The sequence below is a fragment of the Leuciscus leuciscus genome (assembly GCF_965113295.1).
Source record: "Leuciscus leuciscus genome assembly, chromosome: 22".
Classification (NCBI taxonomy): Eukaryota; Metazoa; Chordata; class Actinopteri; order Cypriniformes; family Leuciscidae; genus Leuciscus; species Leuciscus leuciscus.
In genome coordinates this window covers 16,028,700-16,044,828 of record NC_138746.1, presented here as the reverse complement: position 1 = coordinate 16,044,828, position 16,129 = coordinate 16,028,700, and the positions used below count along the sequence as shown (strand labels likewise).

The 16,129-nt window shown below is 37.7% G+C and overlaps 2 protein-coding genes across 4 annotated transcripts in view; one reads left to right on the top strand and one right to left on the bottom strand.

Moving 5' to 3' along the window:
• Nucleotides 1–612: 612 nt before the first annotated feature.
• Nucleotides 613–15,331, bottom strand: cnnm2a (cyclin and CBS domain divalent metal cation transport mediator 2a). 3 transcript variants are annotated; one of them, XM_082154804.1, is made up of 9 exons: nt 15,109–15,331; nt 13,532–14,895; nt 7,891–8,034; nt 6,831–6,968; nt 6,537–6,706; nt 5,910–6,003; nt 5,469–5,531; nt 3,870–4,048; nt 613–2,878 (listed from the first exon to the last, which is right to left on the bottom strand). In XM_082154804.1, exons 2-9 carry the CDS (start codon nt 14,802–14,804, stop codon nt 2,681–2,683), a joined length of 2,259 nt encoding a protein of 752 aa, XP_082010930.1. In that variant the 5' UTR covers nt 14,805–14,895; nt 15,109–15,331; the 3' UTR covers nt 613–2,680. The 3 variants fall into 3 exon arrangements, with proteins under 3 accessions (XP_082010930.1, XP_082010928.1, XP_082010929.1); XM_082154802.1 differs by having other exon boundaries at nt 13,532–15,154; XM_082154803.1 differs by lacking the exon at nt 5,469–5,531 and having other exon boundaries at nt 13,532–15,154.
• The window catches only part of cyp17a1 (cytochrome P450, family 17, subfamily A, polypeptide 1), a gene marked incomplete at its 5' end in the record, with an annotated part of 17,356 nt that continues 13,217 nt past the window's right edge, over nt 11,991–16,129 (top strand). The window contains one exon of the mRNA XM_082154834.1: nt 11,991–12,677. The remainder of the gene's footprint in view (nt 12,678–16,129) is intronic.

Sequence of the window (16,129 nt, the reverse complement as noted above, 5' to 3'; positions counted from 1 at the left end):
ATATGACTGGAATCATAGGAAAATACAGTTAAGTGCAACATGTGCAGCATAAGTCTGTCATATAGGGTACATACAAATATAATGAGAACATTATAATTGTGTGCTTGGGACATGGCTTTTTAATGGTGAGACTTTTGTTTTTGTAACCAGGCTTTCAAAAATTATATAAAATTTGGATTTAGATTTATCGGGCAATATATCGGTTATCGCCTTTCAAACCTAAAGAATTATTGGTATCAGCCAAAATGTTCATATCAGTGCATCTCTAAAATATTTTGGTCAAATTGACCCACAAACATCATAATCACACTAGAAGTTTTGTGTGCACATCAGTGTCGATTTTTGTTTTCATGACCCTAAATTAGAATGTCACAACATTTTAAGAGTCTGCTTGGCTGATTAACATTCAAATGTTTTTTAAAATGTTTTAAAGTATTGTGAAAAAAGTAAATTTGCAGCAATTTTGTGGCGGTTTTATTTGCCATCACTAAATTGCATTATATATTATACACATTAATCAGAGTTACATCTGCCACAATCTAACCTTTAAAAAAATAAAAATAATGTACATTTTTTTCAAATAATAATAATACAAATGCAGGCAGGTAGGCATAAAGTTGTCAAACTGTTTTATTATAGCAATTTCCATCTGCATTATATATATAATATGTATATTTAAATCTGATATAGCTTTTTCTGGTTTATAGTATGTAAGCATACAATAGAACTCTCTGATTTATGACTGTACAATATTTCTATACACATTCAAGATTGAAAATAGCAGCAGTGTATGACAGACTCAAACGGCATGTTAGAGCACCACATTTTTAAAGACATTTCCTCTTTTCTAAGGCAGGCGATCCAATGTAAAAACACTGATCTGACCTGTAGGACATCACCAAATGCTTTAAGCTAAATGAAAGGACGTTCCTCTTTAACACAGTGTGAAAAAACTGGAATAAGTGGTTGATAAAGAAGAACAGGAATGAAGCCTTTGTTAGCGCTTAACAATCACTATTTCACATCTCAACAGTAGTTATGTTACTCTAACAAACTTCTTCTACCTCTCAGCCTCATATTAAATTCTGCTAGTTTATTTTTGGTTATTTTGTCCTACCTGTGAGCTCATTAATTGGTCATGATTGTCCCTGCATAGCTGTTGCACTATTGCACTGAGAGGTTGCTACATAAAACACTTCAGACGTGAATGTCCTGATATCCAGCGGCTTTACGCTTCTGACAGAAGCGTCTCAGGAGGTTCTGATAATAAAAAATAAAATAAAAACACAGCGAATAAAAACATCATCCAGAGAATCGTTCCCCTATGTATCAAGAGTTAGTGTAATCTTGTCATAATAAAACAAAAATAAATACATTAATGCTGAATTATTTTCCTTTTTCATCAGGTTTAAAATCGATACCTCTTTAACAATCCCATGGCATTGAGTTCTAAATGAATAGCTTTTTCTCTAAAAAAACAACAATAAAAGTAAGATAAAAGAGCAATCTGAATCTGAAGACAAATATAAGTTACGGTGTAAGTTCCTGAAATAGTCCTTTACATGTTTTTTTTTAGGTCCTAAATGCAGCTAGAAACTATCTGAAGTAAGGTAGAAAATGTTTCTTTTAAAAATGAAGAGTTACATGACTCCGACAAATGCACTGAAAATCAAAAACGTATCGTTAATAAAGAGTGGTCCGACGTACATAAAAATGGAACCAGTCATGAGACATAATCTATTCACCTTAAAATAGGTGACGCTGTACCACAGCGCAATCAGGATTGACGTAAAAAAGAAAATCTCTCTGTCCCTCTCTCTCTCTCTATATATATACATATATAGATGAAAAAGGCCCTCATATGTAAACACATCTGATTTCTTTGTACTGTGAATGCTGTACAAAGCACATCTGTACGTGACGTGGATTAACCTGGGCAGAAGAAATCACTGAAATCGTTGGTGTTATTTGGCACAGTCCAGGCAAACACTGTTTTGCCTGCTAATGCGTGTCATATCCGAGGCTGCTGTTTTGTAACAAATTCTCTCGAAGTTATTTTTCCCGTTATTTGCTGTCCTCGCCAAATGTCTTTGGTCGTGAGGCCTCTCAGTTCTGCTCTGACAGGCTGAGACGTATCCTGGATTTTCTCGAAAGGCCGAGATGGATTGATCTCCATCGAGTGTTTCCAAGCCTCCTGGTCGCCGATATCTCACCTGTGGTTGCATCTGCACGGGCTTCCTGGGTCGAATGGAAGATTTGGGAGAGCTCCGTGTCGCCGGGGCCCTCGGGGGCCTCTAGATCTCCTTTGTTGACAGTAACCGAGCGCTGTCTAAAGGCACCATTATTTCTTTGTCCTTCTAGTATCGTGTCTGGTCGAGGTGTGGTGTGGGTCGTCACCTTGCTCCTAAGTGAAAGTGTGCGAGTGTGTATTTCAAGTGTGTGAGTCCTCGAGCGAGAATGATTTTGTGGTCCCTGACTGATCCGCTGCCTACAAAAAGTGTTAAGGTCATTAGTGCATGCATTGTGGGATATGCGGCCCTTCACATTGTAGTCTTTGCGTACGGTCCCCTTTGAAATCGACCGTGATACAAGTTATGTCAAATTGAAGCTGCCCAGTGTACGAGAAGGCCTCTCTAATGGAGCCGAGCGCTCTCTCGCCATCTCTCTCCGCTGAGGGTGGTTAAATAGCCCCGTCGTTGTGGGCAGTGTGGTTGGGTCTGTGTGCGTTGGCGGTCAAAAGAGTGGCCGACTCATCCAGTGGTCCATCCTGATGCTCTGTGAAGGTCAACTCGATCTTGGTGAACTCGCTGTCCGTGGACTGAGGTGTCTTGTCCATGCGAGACGCCATCAGGGCGTTCTGATATTGCTGACGGGTCACCTGAGAGAAGGGGAACAAGAATTAATGAGCTAGAATTATTCTGGTCTATTTTGGACATTTTGTGATGTAGCACTGCTAATATCTGTAATTATTAAAATAATAATTCAAAGTTGCTTTGAATAGAAGCGTCATGCTAATTCAAACTGAGATTTTCAGATTTTTAGAGCCAAGTGGATTTCAAATGTTTTTTTCTAACTAAGCCGTATTTTCTTTTCTTTTTGCAAAATGTAGGTTTTTTTAGATCCAAGTTCAAATGTTTATTGAAAATATAAAACATGTGTAACAATTCTACCAAACACATCTACCAAATGTAATGTTTCATTCAGCTTTCTAAAAACAGAAATCATCAGATTTATCTTTTTATTTTTTACTTTTATTTTAAATGAAATTATTTGATTCTATTGATAGCTCTAGTTTTTAACAATAATTTAAAAACAAAAAACTAAGCCTGCTTATAAACCTGCAGTGTATATAAATAAATATAAATATTCATATGGTAACATCGTAAGATGTAACATTATTCTAATATTATAGACTCTAATACCTAAAACCTCAATACCAAGTAAATAATTAAATGTATATATATATATATATATATAAAAAACATCACATTATACAATATATATTTTTTGACAATATAAATTGTTTAAAAGTATAAAATATAGTTGTCTTTATATTACAGAAAGTGGGGTATATCATATTTGAGGGTCCTTGGATTAAAACAAGTTTGAAATCCTCTGCACTAAACAACAAAAGTACCACTGGACTAGCGTTCAAGCTGCATGACGGCCCTGGCTTTGGATACAAGCTTATGCTAAAAATAAATTTAATACAACTGTCAGTTTTAGGCATAAAAATACATGACTGTGTTTAGACAGATATTTACGAGGCACAAAGTGTCTCAAACTTCAGTTGAGGTTCTAGAAGGCTTGCAATTTTATGCATTCCAAATAAACTAGTCTGAGTTATAAATTCTCAGCAGCATTCAAACCTTGATGTAAAGCAGGTCAGAGGCGGCTCTCACGGTGTAGTCCGGCACATAGACCTGCAGGAAGGAGTTGAGCTGGTTGTTGCTGCTGCCCAGTGTGGGAGTGACCGCCTCCATCCGGTCACTCCTGTTCAGGGAGTCCGAGTGGTTGAGTCCGAACGGTCGTGGAGGTGACTTATTTTCTGTATAGCAAATAAAGGGTGACATGCAGGTCAGTGGTCAGCTGCTGTGATGTAAACAAACCAAAGAAAAGATGCTTGTCTGATGTTCCATTCATTTTGGAAGCCCTGTCTCTTCTCATGAACCATGCTGTGGAATGCTTTTGTGTGTTTAGACACAAAAGTTGAGCTTCATTTATTTACAATCCAAATGTACAATGTAGCAGCCATTTAATGTGACTTTCTCTGCTAGAAACCCAGTGAGGATTTGCTTTTGTGGCCTAATAAATCCACATAAATAAGGGACAACAACCATTAGCCAGTGGCTTCTAGCAGTCTTTTGTCACTACTTTTTGTTCTGCTGATGGTTATAATCCACTGCATGTTTGCACATTTTTAAACTTTGTCAGAAAGTGACAATTAGGATTAGAACATCTGCTTAACTCACATGTAATTTAGAGTTTTTAATCAAAATAAGATTAGGTTCTCCACTTCTTAAAGAAAAAGTTCAAAGGGTGTCTGTGGGGAAGCAGTACAACAGTCATTTCACTGGAATGTATATAATCCCAGGGTCAGATGTCTAACTGTGTGGATTTTTTTCATATTTAGAAAAATATACATGACCAATTTGCTAACTATGAAAATGAGTGAATAAATGACATAAATAGATGGCATGTAAACTACCATTCAAAAGTTTGGGGTCGGAAAGATTTTTTAAAATGTTTTTGAAAGAAGTGAAACAGTAATATTGTGAAATAATATTACATTTTAAAATAACTGTTTTCAATTTAAATATATTTTAAAATGTAAATTATTCCTATGATGGCAAAGCTGAATTTTCAGCAGCCATTTCTCCAATCTTCAGGGTCACATGATCCTTCAGAAATACTTCTTATAGGCTGATTTTGCTCAATAAGAATGTATTATTATTAACAATATTATAAAGTTGAGCTGCTTAAAATCTATGTGGAATTAATTTTTTTTTAAATCAGGATTCTTGAAGATTTTAAAGATTTTTTTTTGTAAGATTCAACATGTCTTTACTGTCACTTCTAATTTAAATCTGATTCATTGAATGCATCTTTGCTGAATACAAGTATTTATTCCTTTTAAAACCTTTGAATAGCAGTGTAAATGGATAAAGTGAACAAAAGCCATTTTTAAAACAGTTTTGATATTTGCAATTTTGCAAAAAGATTAGTTTCAATTGATCCATCTTTTGGACGAATAAAAGAAAGATTCATCAAAATGGTGAATGCTTGTAAATGCACATAAAATTTTGTCATTTGCTTATTGGCTCCCATGATGATGATCAGACCATTAACAAGGAAAATGAGGACCTTGGACAGAGAAAACTCATGACGCACCATTCAAATATTCAGATTCTGATGTGAAAAGATTATTCAGAGGAAGGAGTAAAACGGTTAAGAAACGAGTGCAGTACCTGGAGATCCTGCCAGTGATTCTGCCCTGCTCACCACGAAGGTTCGAGACAAGGAGAGAGGAACTGGAGAACAAGAGAAAGAAAAGAGAGAAGGAGGAAAAGACAGAAGGAAATCATGGGGAGGAAAACTTGATTTACACAGAATTCCACCAAGAATCAAATGAGTAATCATTTTCATAGAGTGCATTTGCATATTGTGATTGATTAAAAAGAGTATTCATCATGCTCAAAGAAATCCAATAATAAATCTGATAGAAAAGAAAATCATGCATGATTTGGTAGAAAGAGTTGTATGAAATAAAGATATCAGCCATACAAAAGTGTGTAAAAACTTCAGAGTTGACATTCTCTTTCTTTCATGACCAATGATCATGCACTTTCATCAAAACCCTGACATCTAGCGAGGTATGTGCAATGAGTGAGACTATGCATTGTTCAGACCTGGTGAGGACGTTAGAGCCAGCACTCCATAATACGAGAAGGCACCAGCTTCAAACTTCATCCCCTCCTTTCCAGCCTCAACTTCCACCTTCCCCTGTGGGCCATCAGAGATACAGGTTTTTGAAAAATGGTTGAATGTAAATAGATTTAAACTATTTGAGGTCATTTTCAATACTGAATCAAATAAGTATTGATTGGCTAAAATGACGTGTGCGTTGTTGCCGAGAATTTTGGTCAAAATGAGATTTTTAAAGGCAGGGTAGTTGATTTGTTCCAGATTATTTTTTGTTATGCTAGTATGCTATATATATCATCTGTGGAAGGCATAGGACCATAAAATGTTCGTCCAATCATTGCATCCAGTTCAAATGCAATGGTGCAATGTCCTACCAACATATGTATTTTCATTCAAAGCGAAGAACGAAACAGAACTTTGCTGTGAGTATATCGGGGGCTTTAGTAGGCGACCAACCCTTTGCAAGCCTTTGCTAGGCAGCTCACTATGTTCAGAGCTTCAAGATTTCAATCAAGGCCATGACGTTGTTCATAGATCAAGGTCTGCAAAGGTTGTGACCTTTCGCTCAATCAGAACTCATAACATTGAGATACAGCTGAGGATGTTCTGACCTGCAGGATGAGGATGAAGTAGTCCACAGGCTTGTTGCGGTGAAAGAGGTAGTGCTCTGACATTTTCTTGTTCTTGTCATCATATTTGAGCTCCAGGATGACGTTAGGATGTTTCAGCAAGCGCAGGAGGATTTTCTCTGACATTTGAGCTGCACTAAAGGACTCCACCTCTGGAGGAGAAAAAAAAACAACAACAAGGTTTAACAACGCTTTAAGAGTTTGTGATTTTTTTTCGTATTATTTTTATGATTATGAATGCAGAGACACATGTAGTTACATGCTGGACATCAGTACCAGTTGCCAGGAAACGCAGCGTGGCCAAAAGAAGCTGCGGAGATATTTTCACCCTCAACTCGCTATCTGTGGGTTTGAAAGCGGAGAAATCCTGTTTCTTCTCCCTGTGAGCTATCTTCTTTTTCGTCTTGTTGTCAGCTGTCATTGGGAATAACAGAAGGACATGGTTAGATGTTTTGACCAGCATTGTGAGATCTAAATAAATGAGAATGGTAGAGCATAGCACCAGTAACACCAAGGTTATGGGTTTCAATTCCCAGGAAGCGGATGTAATTATAATATGCATAGGGGTCAATCAAAGACTTTAGATATACAAAGTCGGTGCACTTGTATTACTATGAATGGGAGAAAGTGAAACGTGCATATGGCGGAATAAGTCCCGCCTTAAGTAAAAGAGCCAATCGCCGATTTGGTAAAGTCATTGAGACACTGTTGCTGCTGTTAAAAGCTCTGGTTCCTATAGAAACAGTCAGTGTTCTTAGAATTAGCTTGGTCCAGCCTGAAAAATGCACTTTTTTTCCCCGAGCGTTTAGAAACAAAATTTATGAGACAGTTGTTGTCATATTTGAAATATGAAATTTAATCATAAGCTTGGCGAACAGTTTTGAAGAATTTGATGTTTCCCCATTCAAAGATATAGGAGCTGCACTTGACTGAAATGCTGCCCGAGAGGCGTTTCAAAGATGGCCGCCGAGTGAAATGACTAGTCTTAAAGGGACTTTGGGTCTATGACATTAAAGAAAGGAAAAATCTTTTAAATGTCTAGTTTAAAACACTTGTGCCAAGTTCTCAGAAAACATAGTGTTTGGATTAATGTTGATTCATGTGGTTTTTAATACATTTTATTCCATTTTCAAGTAAAGGTTCATTGTAATGAATCTTAAAAGTGTAATTTATCAAGAAAAAGGTGCATTCAAGTCATTTTATGTATTAATTGCACTTTAAATGTTTGTTTTTTTAAATACGTAATTGGTGTCCAGCGTCTTGGCATTGAATAAAAAGAATAAAAATAAAATAAATACAAATGTTTGCTTGGTTTGTAAATGTAAATGTTACTCACTGTATAAGTCTGTCTCATCAAGAATCTCAGATTTGATAATTTCCTCAATGACGTCCTCTAGCGTGACGATGCCCTGAACTTCATAGAATGGGTCACCCTCTCCTTCATTATTCACTCTTTGGACAATGGCCAGATGGGATTTACCTGCCAGTGCAAAAACAATATACAGTTGAGGTTATGAGGCATATCTCTCATTTCAGATCATATCAAACATGGTGGTCCTCCTGAACCCTCTACAACCATAAATGCACCATAGAATCTCAGTTCTGTTGGTTTATGATTAAAATATGTCACGCGTGCTTACCAAAATCTATGAGAGTTATTATTTGACAATTGTGACTATTCAAACAAGAAGTTCTTGGAGTCAGACAATGATCCGTCGCGTTTTCTTAGCAAATCTCTCATGGTTCCACATCTGTTTTCCCAGGACCTCCTCGATAAGCTGCTTAAAAAATTCCTGCCCAGCACTGTCAACCAAAATGTTAAAGAAAATTCTTTTCCTGTTTCTCAGCTAGTGATCATTTAAAAGGAATTTTCCAGAGCCGGAGCTAATATTAGATCTGAAATGAAGTTTCCATTCCACTTGGGCGATGCTCTCACCGGCGTGACAGTGTAGCAATCCATTATGTAGGGTGTCTGCATAAAACTTTTCCATAAATACCACTATATATACACCAGCAAAAAAAAAAAAACCCAAAAAAAGAGAGAGAGAAGAGGTTTCTTTAAAAACTACTGGTCGGCCAGACCCGAGTTAATGACTGACTGATCTTGGTCCGATCTTGTTCGGGCCTGTTTCATGCCTGTTGGAATCAGTAAGCAGTGCACCAACACTTGCCTGAGGAAATATAGGCTTATTTGCATTTAAAACCAGCATGACTTTCAAAACAGCGGGAAAATAAGATTATTTTGTAAATAAACAGTTTAACAGCACCTCTTTGTAACAGTCTAAACTGAGTTGGTTTTCAGAGGCCGCCCACATCTCTCACCCCTGATCTATCTGATCTTAGGAGAGTTTTAGACAGTCACTTCAACACATGAACCATTTAAGACAATAAATGATCTTTCATCAGTTCTGTACAGTTTTAGCCAAACTGAGAACACAAGTAGGTCCTATACCCAAAGAATCTAGAGAAGAGAAGCCATTGTTTTGAGCTTCCAAGAAATGCCCACACAGTGTCACAGAGGCTTTAACAGCAAATAATAGAAAACCTATTTAATTTTGACCATTCTGAGAAGTGTATTCAAATAACAATGTTCTTTCACCTGTCTAGTTTTTATGAGCTCTGAATGGTGCAGTTATGCTGGCATTAGTAACTTATGCTCACCAAGGCCACATCTATTTGATCGAAAATACAGTAAAAACAGTAATATTGGTGAAATAAATAATTGTTTCTATTCGAATATATTTTAAAATGTAATTTATTCCTGTGATGACAAAGCTAGTTTTCAGCATCATTACTCCAGTCTTCAGTGTCAAATGATCCTTCAGAAATCACTCTAATATGCTGAGACAATTCTACTATAGCGTCAATTAGCAGTTCTCAAGGCATACGAATATGACCTCTTGCATGTGAGAATAAGACACTAGCTTTCTGAGCTTGAGACAGGACTGTCGATCAGAAAACTTCTTTTTTTTTATTTTTTTTTATCCAAGATGAACTGGAGTGCTTAAACTTTTTGGATCAAGTAAACAGAACTTGACTCCAAATGAACACATGGTTTCTAGACAACACATACAGACACATTTTGTACATTCCCACCTTATTTATGGAATGAGGTTTTTCCTTCGATATTTTCCATAATGGAATTTCCCTATAAATAGTTGGTGGGACTGTGGGTGGCATGTCTGTGATGCTTCACTGTAACATCTTACAAATATCACTGGCACTTATCAAGGCAATGTTCCTTTTTATATAGTCCTTTTTTTAAACAGTACAATGACTGTAAATGTAGGTTCCCAAGGAAAAGACTTACATCAGTCTTAATAATATTTCACCCCGGAAATGGAGATTTCATTGCAGTAAATTCCCCCCCAGTGTTTCTCCCCCATGGCAGGCCTATAACTCATCTGTATCATAACAGTGCTTGCACAGTTATTTCAAACACAAAATCTGATCAACATTTTCTTATTCAATTACAAGGATCTTCTCAGACCTTAATATGTCAAGATATTTAAGCTTCCTGACAGACTGAACACTTAAGCGCTCAAAAACATGTTAATAAACACTGTTAAAAAAAATACCCCTTTAGGCTATAGAATAGCCTGGGGAGGCTTTTGAAGCCAAAAATCCACATTTAACTGAGATAATTACCTGAGAATCAGACTGAAATTGGTCAAAGTGAACCCTATTCAGGGCAGAGATGAGCATTACAACCTATAATAACATTATTAAAATGTGTGCTACAGAATAGGAGATTTGTAGTTGAATGCTTTTGTAAAATGCAAACAAGAAATTATAAATTACTGCTGTCAAATTGATTAATCGCATCTAAAGTCGTTGTTTACATAATATGTGTATTATATTATATTACATATATATATATATATAAAGCTTATATATGTAAACAAAAACTTATGTTAGATGCGATTATTTGCAATTAACCGATTTGACAGCACTAATAGAAATTAAAAATGAAAATTCATTTGAATCAATTATATTTAATAATTAATTTGACGTACATACATTAGTATTCAGTGTACCAAGATCCTTCAGAAATCATTCTAATATGCTGATTAATATGAACATTTCTTATTATTTTCAATGTGGAAAACAGCTGTGTTGCCTAATATTTTTGTGGAAACTATGAAACATCTTTGTTTCAGGATTATTTGATGAATAAAAAGTTAAAAAGACCAGCATTTATTTGATCAACTTAATGTTTCCTGAGAATTCTTAATTTCTATAATAATATCTTACTGATCCCTATTGGGATTGGTAGTGTATATTATTCAAAATGTAGCATATTTTAACAAACAATATTCATAATATAATAGGCCTATATAATACATTTATATATGTATTATTAAATCAAGACCTTTTCTTCCCATGGACCTTTTCTTGTATCGGGTTACTGCTCAGTAGTAACTGTAACAACAGTGCATAAATCTTAAGAGCCTTTACTGGAAACTAGTGGCTTCGTCTTGTTTACTACACGATTTATGTTTAAATCTGCCAAATGTGCATTGTATTGTCAACAACATAAGCATCAATTAACCCTGTGGATTCCTGACCCTGCTTACAGGATTACACATTCCAACCTCACAACATTTTGAATGCAAATACCTCTCATTCCTGAGAAGAGTCATTTTATAAGACTAGAGAAGCCAAGAGCCAAAAAAAAAAAAAAAACCACAATCAAAGCCGTTTACATAACAAGCAACAACTTCAAATCAAGCAATAAAGTGCATCGGAGTAGAAAATGCTACAACAGCCAGATATAATTAGCCTAGAAATATAGTACAGATGCATAAGACCCAAGTGGAAACCAAAAATAAGGATATAAATAATACATATAGACCATCAGAGTCCAACAGCTCAATGGACACTTGCCCTTTGACACATCAGGTGACAACATGCTTTCACCATAACAGCATATCACTACTTTTGTGTTGAGTAAACACAGTTTGAAAGGTATGTCGAGTCACAACAAAGAAATGGGGAGAAAGGCTTATGTGGGTGATACGGAGTCCTTTACACAGGAGATGTGGGGGCTTCTAAGATAGGCTTTGTTGATGGACTCAAGCTCAACACTGTACTACACGTACCTCAATTGTTGCCCAAATCTGTTTAAGTCCATTTGCTGTACAGCCACAATTTGTGGAATGTCAGGCCACGGTCCTACTATGGTCGGTGTCCACAACTGCGTGACAGCATGTTTAAAAATGACACCATCCAACGGCACTTACATCGATACTTGCACTTACATTGAAACAACTGACTAAACCTATTAAGACACACTTTAACTAAAACAATATAATTTACGCATTTAAATACATTTCTGGCATGGTAATGGTTATGACAATGGTGATATGTTTGGTCTTGACGGAAAAGATCTGCTGCTAGTGCATACATGACACACTGCTGGAAGAAAGTAAGACATGTTGCTGATGTACAATATAGCATACATGAATTACTCATAGCAGATCTATACAGGTGGAGCTGGGGAAGGTGGAGGGTTTCTGAAGGTGCGCTGCTCTGCTAAGGCAAATGCTAATTTGAAGGTCAATATTTGAAATATTTGAAGGTTGAGCAGCGAGCTTATTGGCTACTGAATCGGCAGGAACCAATCGGCTGTGCCCTACAGAGAATGATGTGATTGCAAGCAGGTTGAGTTATGGCCATATTAGCCTGCGCTATCTAGATTTTCATGACAGAACTTTGTATGTCACGACTGCATTCTTCTACAGAGCATTATGGCCCATAATAACCTCACCCACTCATATTGCTGTTTTGGTATTTCTGTCAGAAAATAATTCACTGGTTCAGACATCATGTTCTGATTGCTCAGGGCAATGGGTGAAAATCACAAGCCAGAGTGATCATTACTCAGTGCCTGTTGAAGGAATGATTCCCTGAACAGTAATCGTAAAACAGCTTTATGGGATGACTGTGATGTTGTAAAATGAAAGCTTAAGCCTGATCATTCAACAGTCTTTTCATGAACTCCAGAGATCAATGTTATATCGGAGTCAGAGACATCACTGACGGTGAAGTTTAATTAACTCCTCTTGAACCGTCTTCATTGAATCCCACACATCAGAAAGAACAGATCATCTCATCAACAAGGTACCATCCTCAAGTAACATTTTACATTACAACCAATAATAACACTACTTACAGATGCTGAACAATGAAATCCAACACTTCCAATAGTTCTCTATTTTGTATGTGTTACTTTAGAGCAGCGGTTAAAACCTTTAAAGACCCAGGGACCCTCAAAGCCAGACTTCATAATAATGGTCATTAAGAAATTAACTAACATTACCACATTATAAAATGCTTAACAAATCTTTAGTTAGAATACTACGGAATACTAATACTATGAACATGATTTTCAAATGTTTTAATTAATATTAATTTATTTTTGAAAGGTGAAAAGAGGTTCATCTCCCACAATCGAACTGTCGCCCCAGCACAGTTTGCCAAATATTTTCTTTATGTGATGATATGTTAATACAAATACTGATCAGTGGTAATAAAGCAATAAATATTAGCCTAATGGTAGGGTTCTTTTTTTCTGTGGTTTTGCCAACTGTCTCATTTGAGCGCTCTAGCAGTGTACTTTTGCTGTGGTCACCTCCTCAGGTGACTTCTGTTTCCTGTCTCTAACTCACTGGTAACTTAAAGTTAGAAAATGTTGTTGTAACGTACATTACACATGAAAAAGAACACCTACTTGTATTATAATACAGATGAATTATTCAACATGTATTAAAGATGTAGCTTTAAAATAAAACAATGAAATAAAATAGCCTACTTTAAAATTCTTTAACAATTAAATGAAGGGTGTAGCTTTAAAAAACAATGCAATTGTATACAACTTTACATTTTTTAACTCCTAGAGCATAATTGTATTATTATATAGCTGCATTATTTAATCTTTAATGATGTAGCTTTTATTTAAAAAAATTTTTTTTTACCTTTTTTAAACTCTTCGAGCATGGCATCCAGCTTTGTATCATTGAAGACAAAATGTAGAGGGTGGCTGTAGAACTTGGTGATGGTTTTCAATGGCGTGCAGTCATCAGGATCCACAAAGGCCAGGTCCTTGACAAACAGCAGGTCCACAATATGACATCTCTCGCCCTCATACACAGGAATGCGCGTGTAGCCGCTCTCCATGATCTCAGACATGGTGTTGAAGTCCAGGATGGCATCACCGGCGATCATGAAGCAGTCTCGCAAAGGTGTCATGACATCCTCCACAGTTTTAGTCCTGAGCTCCAGAGCACCCTGGATGATGTTGAGCTCCTCTTTCACCAGGTCATTATACGGATCTGTCACCCTGAGCATCTCCAGCAGCTTCTCCCTGTTGTACACAGTGCCTATCTCCTGCCCCAGCACGTGGTCCAGGAGTTTACTGACGGGATAGGACGCAGGGAAAGTGAGGATCATGAAAAATTTAGTCAGGAATATTGTGTTTGCTCCCACGGCGAGCCCATGCCTGGAGCAGATGGCTTGTGGCACGATTTCTCCGAATATAACGATCCCTATAGTGGACACCACCACAGCGATCAGCCCCGATCCAGCGATGTCATCGAGCAGTATCGTCAAAGTGGTATTGACCAGAACATTTCCTAAAAGCAAAGAGCACAGAAGGTAGTTTCCTTGGCTTCGGACTGGCTCGATCTTCCTCGCGTAATTCTTCTCCTTCTCAGTCCCGCAGTTTTGGACAATCCGGAGCTCCATGGGATCCAGCGCCATCAGTCCCAGATTCAGCCCGCTGAACATGCCGGATAAACACAACAACATGGCAATAAAAATAACCTGCAGCCAGAAAGGCAGCAGGAACCTTTTCTCCTCCACCACGAGCACTGTAGTGTCATACCCCTCGTGATAGAACCAGGTGTTCTCGGACCACGAATCCTGCGCGCCAGGTGTCGTGGCGGCGATGCACAGGTAATACAATTTACTCTTCTCTGTTTTTCGCAGAGGCTTCACCTCTACTTCAATAAGCCCAGATGTCTTTCTGTCTAGCTCCACGTTAGGAAGGATGATGATATCAGAGGATCGGATGCCGCAGGGATGCGAGGCAGGTGCGTCTCCGGGGCTCTGGCTCTCCACAGGTGCGCTGCTGCTGCTGCTGTGTTCCGTGAAGGCGAGTTTGGACCACGTCTCGTTGTTGATGTTTTGCCCATAGACCCTTAACCTGACACGAGATCGCTCGCTGACGCGCAGAGTGCCTCTGTCCATAAACGACACCTCGTCAGTGTCCTCGAGCCGGATGCCAATGATGACAGTCTCTTCTGGCGCGTCTTTGCCATCAGTGCTACTGATCAGACAACTGCTGACAATTAAGAATATAACAGTCAATGATCTAGCCCGGTTCAGCGCCGCCATATTAGAAGTGGGCACTGCGGTCCATTGCTCTGCCATGTTGACAATGGGCAGGCTTTAGTCAATGAATGTAGGATGCCACAGTCAGAGGGAATCCGCGTACGCCTTCATCCTCTCTATAGCCGTCCTGACATCAAGCAACAAGGCCGGCATTACTCACCGCGTATCGCTGCCTCTCTGCACCACGATGACACACCAACACGCTCTATGTGAACTGCTGTGAGTACATATGCCTAATGACGGACGTTCGTTTTAACCAACCCGGTAGCGTATGCAAATTGAGCCCGGGTGCATCCAATGACATCGCGCGAGATGTCGGAGGAGAGGCGGTGCTATCGGCCTTAAACCCGGTAGTGGGTGTTTCCAAAGACCAATCAGCGGATAAAATGAGGAGTACCTAAAAGGTGGGAGTGGTCGCCGACGGCCAACTGTATCTAACCATTGAAAATACTGGCCAAAACATCGTATTAAAGTACTGAAATTTCGGGGTTAATTCTGAAAAAGACGAGAGAGAGAGAGAGAGAAAGAGAAAAAAAGTGTAAAAACTAGTGTAAATAATACATGAGGAAATGTACAATAAATTAACCGAACAGAGTAAAACGATTCTCCTTATATTTGTTTGTAAGCGCGTGTGCGTCTCTGCCAGATAAACAAACTCGTAACGCCTTCTTCAAGCGTTCATTATGTCACATTCAAAAGCAAACAGTTTGTGATGTTTCAGAAAATGAAAAAAATAGGAAAATGAGGAAAGAGGAAAATTAATAATTTTCTTTATTCTGTATTTTTTTGGATAGACTTTAAATTGGATATGAAAAAAACAATATATCTATATTTTAATAGCTAAATTTAGAACTACATGATATTCACACACACACATATATATATAATTTTAAATATTATTATTATTATTTTCAAGTATTTTAATACGTTTTTTCACATAGAACGGAAACCAGATTCCTTTCATATGTAGAAAATAGCTAAAAAAATCTAAAAATGACCAAAGGAGATCCGCACACGAGAAATAGGCCACAAAGCTCATGTAAATGTATTGTCCAGGCGCACAAATAAAGTGCAAAAGTGCAAGGTGCGCAAAATGTTTTCGGCCTCAAAACTTCATCAGTGCCATGTGTTTCCAAGCATACACCTTTTACTACCGTAATCATTATAATACACCGGACACT

Excerpts from the sequence above, each read along its gene's own strand:
- cnnm2a (XM_082154802.1), bottom strand. The coding sequence starts at position 14,987 with ATGGCAGAGCAATGGACCGCAGTGCCCACTTCTAATATGGCGGCGCTG. Across the intron at positions 5,532-5,909 it reads GGCTCTAACGTCCTCACCAG|TTCCTCTCTCCTTGTCTCGA; the intron begins GTCTGAACAATG and ends CTTGTTCTCCAG. Across the intron at positions 4,049-5,468 it reads ATCACTGGCAGGATCTCCAG|AAAATAAGTCACCTCCACGA; the intron begins GTACTGCACTCG and ends TTTGCTATACAG.